General features: G+C 47.7%; 1 protein-coding gene across 1 annotated transcript; it reads left to right on the top strand.

The window, feature by feature from the left end:
- Positions 1–611: 611 nt before the first annotated feature.
- Positions 612–7233, top strand: RPL7L1 (ribosomal protein L7 like 1). Its single transcript, XM_005900130.3, has 7 exons — positions 612–908; positions 1509–1617; positions 2643–2806; positions 4318–4455; positions 4957–5066; positions 5199–5413; positions 5826–7233. The coding sequence occupies exons 1-6, from the start codon at positions 868–870 to the stop codon at positions 5405–5407; spliced, it is 771 nt and encodes a 256-aa protein (XP_005900192.2). The 5' UTR covers positions 612–867; the 3' UTR covers positions 5408–5413; positions 5826–7233.
- The last annotated feature ends 315 nt before the right edge of the window (positions 7234–7548 follow it).

The raw sequence follows: 7548 nt of genomic DNA, 5'->3' as shown, positions 1-7548 counted from the left end.
GAGCTTTAAATGGAGTAGTTCACATAACTCGCCTGAGGCTAGTAATAAGGCAAGCTCCATTATGTCTATCTACGGGAAAAAGGAACTCAGGGACACAGGGGTCAAAGAATTTGCTCAGGGATCCACTGACGGAGCCAGGCCGACGGAATCACAGCTGCGTTTTTCCACCATCCTGCTGCTGCTGCTGCTAAGTCGCTTCAGTCGTGTCCGACTCTGTGCGACCCCATAGACGGCAGCCCACCAGGCTTCCCGTCCCTGGGATTCTCCAGCCAAGAACACTGGAGTGGGTTGCCATTTCCTTCTCCAATGCATGAAAGTGAAAAGTGAAAGTGAAGTCGCTCAGTCGTGTCCGACTCTAGCGACCCCATGGAGTGCAGCCTTCCTCCGTCCACGGGATTTTCCAGGCAAGAGTACTGGAGTGGGGTGCCACTGCTTTCTCCGAGGTGGTTCTTATTCACCTTTACCCACAAGAGAGCGCCAAAGCCGTAGTCCCAGCTCTACCCACCCAGCCACGCAGACGCGTAGCGCAACGAGCGGAAGCCGGAGGCCCAGCGCCCACACTCCACCGGAAGTCAGTGCGTTGTGGGAAGCGTCTCGATGTTTATTTACATCCCGGCCTCCAGCGTAAAGCGAGTACACTTAGAATGGAAAGGACTGGATTCTGAAGATGACACGGCTCCGAAAAGCTTCCAAGAAGTGCGAAGGAAGCTTTGTGTAACTTTTGGCGGGAATCAAGGCTAGCAAAACCTCAGCGGTTTACTACTACTAAGACGGCCCGGGCCGCCCTGCCTTGAGCTAGAGTAGACGTCTCTATGGTTAGAGTAAACATAGAGAGGCGTCTCTCGGCCCTACGGGGTGGAACTGCGCATGAGTAGTAGCTGCAGCGTTGGAAAAATGGCGGAGGAAGAGTAAGTGTTCGGGGAGGTGTATCTCTGGCGTGGCTTCTTGAGCATCCGGTGCCATCCACGGTGTTTATTTCTCGCTGGGGGAAAATAAGGGTACTTGTGGACTGAAAGAAGAGAATAGGAAAGGCTCCAGATTACAGAAAGAGGAGTGAGGCGCCGTACGGGTTGGTGTGGGTGGGCGAAGGGGGCCGCCGCGGAGCTCGGGTCATCTCAAGCGGGCGAGGATTGACTTTCGGGCAGCGAGCTGAGAGCAGGCTGGGTTCCCCCAACTGTGCTTAAGTGTTACCACTGTAGCTGGGTCTGCACGCGACCCAACTCCACGGAGCGGAATCTCATCGCTGATAGTGTCTATAAAGCTGTGGCAGCATTAGCTCTGTTGACGTATATGAGGACCAGTGGCTGTGGGCTTCGTGACTTAAGTCTTTGGATCCTAGGAAATATGAGGGGTCCATTTTGAGGGCTAGTGTTAGAAACCAGATTTCGGAAGGGCCATAGCCCTTACGAATTTGAAGATAGTGTTTCCCTAGGCCCGGGATATCTTTTGGAAATCTGGTGCATACTTGTTTCTTAAGTACTATCGCTGGTCTCCATTTTCTGTATTAGGCCAAGAAGAAAGATCCCTTTGGTTCCAGAGAATCTCTTGAAAAAGAGGAAGGCGTATCAGGCCCTCAAAGCCACCCAGGCAAAACAGGCGCTTTTGCAAAGGAAGGAGGTAATGGTGGGAACCAGGTGGAGGGAATTAGAGTTTGTGTTTGAGTTGTATCCAGCACGTGTTGAACTAGGCTTGGTACCGATGGCCCCTTCCCCCATCGGTTGGGTTATACCTGATACTGGTTTCTTGTCTTTGTTTAGCAAAAAATGTATCAAACACTTTCCACGGGCAAAGTACTGGATTTGAGTTGTTGAGGAAGAAAGTAATTGCAGAGTTCCGGATTCATACCAAGTGATTTGAGAGACCCGAATTTGTACCTGGAAGATTTTTAATGTACCAGTTTTGTACAATTTTTGCTATTTGCTACATGATTTTGGAGAAATACATTTTGGAGGCAGTTTATGATGCCTAACACAGTGTTAGGATCCCTAAACACTTGATGGTAAACATTGCTGCTGCTGCTGCTGCTAAGTCCCTTCAGTCTCGTCCAACTCTGTGTGACCCCATAGACGGCAGCCCACCAGGCTCTGCCGTCCCTGGGATTCTCCAGGCAAGAACACTAGAGTGGGTTGCCATTTCCTTCTCCAGTGCATGGAAGTGAAAAGTGAAAGTGAAGTCGCTCAGTCGTGTCCGACTCTTAGGGACCCCAAGGACTACAGCCTACCAGGCTCCTCTGTTCATGGGCTGACAGCATGTACATTGGGTTTTTTGTTTGTTTATCGGGGACTTTTCCCAATAGTTCCCACGGCTTCTCAGCTTCACTTCTTTCTTGTCAATCTTGTTTTTAAATTATATAAGAATAGAGGGGACTTCCTAGCATTCCAGTGGCTAAGAATTCTCTCTTCTATCCCAGGGGGCACGGGTTCAATCCCTGGTTAGGGAACTAAGATCCTGCATGCTGAAATGTAGCCAGAAAATAAGTAAAAATAAATTAAAAAAAATAAAAGCAGGATGTTTGTTTGTGCCCCCTTCCAGAGGATAGGGGAAATAAGCTCTGTGAATAGTGACTAGTGAATTAGCATTGTGAAAGAAAAAGATGACTACAGAGGCCAAAAAATGGTGATGGTGGTCTGCCTTCTCTGTAGCAGAGGAAAGGAAAACAAGTCAAGTTTAAGCGACTAGAATGGTTTGTACATGATTCCTGGCGGCAGCTACGGGACAGAGTGCGACTCAGACGGCTAACAGTGAAACCTCATGGCTTGGAAGTGCCAGACAAACATTCCTTGGCCTTTGTTGTCCGCATTGAAAGGTAGGGAACTTGGGGGATTCCATGAGGCTGGGGAAACTGTTGGTTCAGCTTTAGGCCCTTTTTAGGGAGATGAGATTTAAGCCCTTAAGGCAAGCTGTGCTAGGAATTCTGGGCTAAGCAAAACAGATTTTGTCTTCAAAATTAGGGAGACTGGAGGACTTCCCTGGAGGTCCAGTGGTTAAGACTTCACCTTCCAATGCAGGGGCTGTGGGTTTGATCAGTGGAACTAAGATCCCACCTGCCTTTGTAGCCAAAAAACCAAAACATAAAACAGAAGCAATACTGTAACAAATTCAATACAGACTTCTACTAAAGTTAGTCACATTAAAAAAAGACTCGGAGATTGGGACTTTCCTGGTGGTCCAGTGGTTACGACTCTACACTCCATTGCAGGAGGATAGGTTTGATCCCTGGTGAGGGAACCAAGAGTCCCACGTGCCACAAGGTGCAGCCAAAATATATATAAATATGTTAGGGAGACTGACATTAAGGAAACAAACATGAAAGTACACTAGTTGCTGTGAAGGCAAAGTGCTGGAGTTAGGACACGGTGGCCACAGTGTGATCTGTGGTGGTTTAGGACACTTGGAGCAGGAAGCTGCGGCCTGCCCACATGAAAAGTTTGGGGGGCAGCTTTCCAGGCAGAGATGCAGCAAGTTCAAGTGTAGGATCAAGGTGGTTTCTTAGGAACTGAACCAGGGTCCAGCAGATGGTGCATAGTCAGTGCTGGGGAGGGCTGTTTCACATTCAGCGATAACCTTGCCCATTCCTACCTGCACATACAGCGTTAGCTCTTCCTTTCATACCCAGTCATCCAAGTCAGAAACGTGGAGTTTTGTTTTTATTTGGCTGCAGCAGGTCTGTTTGAGCACACAGGATCTTCGATCTTCACTGTGGCATGTGAGATCTAGTTCCCTGACCAGGGATTGAACCTGGGCCTCTAGCATCAGGAGCACAGTCTTAGCCACTGGACCACCAGGAAAGTGCCAGAAACCTGTGGGTTTTAAGTATGTGTGAGCCTCCTATCCTTGCCCTTGCCCATAATCTCTTCTCCTTTTTGCCTTTTATTTGTATTTTTTAAATTAGAGTGTAGTTGGCTTTCATTGCCCATGATCTCTTTCCTGGACTATCACATCAGCTGTCTAGGTAAACTTCCCAGACTTTGGTGTCACTTTCTTGTTTCTGTTTTATAAGCTCTCTTCGGTGATTGTCAAATCTGGTTACGTCTCCTTTACTTAAAATCTTCTCTAGCTTTTAATACCCACAGACACAAGTCCATTGTCCTTAGCTTGACAAATACAGCCCTCCCCATTACAAGTCCAGGGACCATTTCTGTCCCTCTAGCGCCTCGGGCGTTGCTCCACATAGCGTGGTGAGTGATCTGTTTACATAGCTGCTTCCCACTCAGTTAACTCTGTAAGTCATGCTCTGTCCTGCCCTCTGGGTGCCCATTAGTGGCACACACTTGATGGTGCTTGCTGGGCAGAGCCTGACTTTGCTGTTCATTTCAGGATTAATGGGGTGAGTTCACTGGTGCAAAGGACCATTGCCAGACTTCGCCTGAATAAGATTTTCAGTGGTGTCTTTGTGAAGGTGACCCCTGAAACCATAAAGACGCTTCGTATCGTGGAACCTTATGTGACCTGGGGGTGAGTGTGGTTTTTGTGTGAATTCACATTATATTATACTGGAGAATGCTGAGAACATTGGGTGCACAGGGTACTGTTCTCCAGCACTGTTGCTGAGTCAGGGGAACATCGTGCCACGACCACAGTCGTCAGGGGTCAACTGCTAGCCTTAAGAACCTTGGAACATGGAGCAGGTAGAGCAGGGGTTATTGGTACAGCTCATAACGGTTTGAACAGGGCTGTGGTAGGGCTTGGTCAGCTGTAGATTAAGGCTGAGTAAGATAAGAGATTTGTATCTGTAAATTTTAATTTCTAATTACATAGTAGTTGGGCTGTGTGGGTTTTTTCCACCTCCTTTGGGTGTATGCTTCCCAAGTATCCCAGCTGCCGTGTGTTGAGGACACTCCTGGGGAAGGGGGTTGGGAGACTCCTTAGCCAGGCTACAGGACTGCTCTGCCATCGTGGTGCAGCCTGCCAGGGGCAGGGCGGCACTGTGATTGAGCTTCGTTCTGCCTCACATAGATTTCCAAATCTGAAGTCTGTTCGGGAACTCATCTTGAAACGTGGACAAGCGAAGGTCAAGAACAAGGTCATCCCTCTGACAGACAACACAGTTATTGAGGAACACCTGGGTGAGTGAGCGTCTGAGGAGTCGGCAGAAAGGGTCCCCAGAACTTGCCAGAGTGCTGAGCTCTGGCATATCAGAGCCTCGTGGTATGTGCTGGAAAAGTGCTAGATACAGAAATCTGAACCTTGTTTCTTAGGGAAGTTTGATGTCATTTGCTTGGAAGACCTCATTCATGAAATTGCCTTCCCGGGGAAGAATTTCCTGGAGATCTCAAGGTTCCTACGCCCTTTCCAACTCTCAGTGGCCCGTCACGCTACCAAGAATAGAGTGGGCTTCCTCAAGGAAGTGGGCTCACCAGGCTATCGAGGTGAACGCATCAATGAGCTCATCCGGCAGCTGAACTAAACCCAGGTGAGGTGGGGCTGAAACTGCCCTTTGGTGGACTCTCAGTGGGCCAGGCCTTGCCCCCTGAAAGGTCATCTTGCATTTACAAGTGTATGAGAATAACTTTGGGTGGGAGGTGGCTGGTACTCACAAATGTAGCAGATGGAGATACTTGAAACAGTGAGTGCCTGGTTAGGACGTGGGGCTGTGTGTATCTCAAGAGTTACAGGATAGAAAACACTTGAGTGACCAGAAAACCCTCTGTGTTGTTATGTTCATTTTAGCTGGAGATGGAGAGAGAATAAAAAACTAATTTCAAAAAGGATATTCCTTCCTCTGTTGAAGGAATCTTAGTTCTTGAAAACTTTTACTGTTGTGGTTACGCTTAGGTTAGGGTTCCAGTACATCTGTATTAATGAAGTTGTTTTTTCTTCCTCAGCGTACCTGAAAACAGTGCACTGGAAGCGTGTGTTTTTGTTTCATGGGATTGTTCAGCATCTTCAAGGAAGATTGCTTTCTGCTAGAATATATCTTCAGAAACTGGAGGAAAGGGCTAGGGGAAACATGGTGATGTTCCCAGCAGGCACTGCATCCCACCTCAGTTCCAAGGAAGAGTTTCTTTGTGTTTTCTGTGATGACCACCGTCCAGCTCTGAAACCAGTAGAAGGCTCATGCCATGGAGGAGGACGTCCTCTTTTGTCACGTCCATCCTGGGCGTTACTGTTGGTGACTGAACACTTAGCTATGAATGCAGACGGCAGTGGACCAAGCCCAGGAGCATGCTGAACCTTGGCTTCCTGGGGCCTTGTTTTTGGAAGAACCTGAAGCTAGAATCGAGTTAAATTCGAACTTGAAATTAAAATTGAAAGCACACAAAAACTGCTTGGCTGTCTCTCCCGCAAGTTCATGTTCTAACTTCAGTGACGGTGTGGCACGCTCTCGGGCTGGCTCTGGGTATATCCAGTGTCTTAGCATTGCAGCTGGCTTAGTGATTTTCTCTAGCTCAGGATTTTAACCTGCTCTTGGATCTGTGAGAAGGGCCCTTTCCCAGAAAAACATACACTCCGGTTTTTTCTTGGAAGTTTAGGATATTTGTAGATCCTTCTCAGGGACCCAGGGACCTTATGTGAAGAAGTCCTGCGCTATCAGGATTGGTCACACAGGCTGTGATCTTGCAGCCTCCTCTGGTTCTGTGCCCTGTGGGAAGACCAAAGCTTACCAGGGTTTATTTTTCCCCCTTTCAAGCCAAGTGGATGTTTCCTACAATATGGTAGAATGCTGAGCCCCTGTGCCATTAATCAGTCGATCTAAAAAGAAGTGGAAAACTTAATCCAAGCCAAATTTAAGAATCATAACTCAGAAAGAGCATCTCAGAATGCTCTAAGAACTGTTTTGCCCATTAGAAGTGAAGACAGTTACATAAATTTTTTGAGAGAGGAGGGCTATACATCAAACAACATTGACAGCTGATACAGACCTGAGTGCCATGGGGCCCCTTATCAAGATGGAATGTTACCTCTAAGGGCTTGTCTTAGGAGAATATTGCTCTTTATGGTGGGGTGGAAGTTTCTGCCAATGGGGAAAGTTTGGTCAGTGCATAATGCAGCTAGACACAAATGCACAGTGGCAGGAGAGAGAAGGCCACAGAGAAGGTTTCTTGTTTTGGAGATTTCCTTAGTCCAGTGGCTAAAACTCCGCTTTCAACGCAGGGGGCCAGGGTTCAATCCCTAGTCGGGGAACTGGATCCCAAATGTCTTAAGTTTGCTTGCATGCTGCAAAGATGGAAGACCCCATGTGGAAGATCCGGCTCAGCCAAGTAAAACACTTACAAGTCTTGCCGAAAGGTGTATACTTCACAGTTTCCCTCTGTTGATCTTTAATCTTTTGACAGAAAGTGTTAGGTGACCAAGTGTTGGGTCCCTCAAAGCAGGGATGGCTGCTTGCCTGCTGCAGGGCCATCAGGCCCCTTGATGCCAGGTCCTGATTGCCCGGTTCTCTCGGGGTTATGCTAGCAGAACGTTCGTCAGGGACTGACAGTCAATTCTATATTGTCCAATAAGGGACTTGAGCTAATTTTCCTTGTATGTCCATTATTTTATAGAAAACTACAGATGTGATCTAGTTTCAAGTCATTCAAACATCTGAACGTCAGATCAGAAATT

This window comes from Bos mutus, chromosome 23, assembly GCF_027580195.1.
Source record: "Bos mutus isolate GX-2022 chromosome 23, NWIPB_WYAK_1.1, whole genome shotgun sequence".
Taxonomy (NCBI): Eukaryota; Metazoa; Chordata; class Mammalia; order Artiodactyla; family Bovidae; genus Bos; species Bos mutus.
The sequence above is the reverse complement of the archived record's forward strand: the minus strand, read 5'-3'. Positions and strand labels throughout refer to the sequence as shown.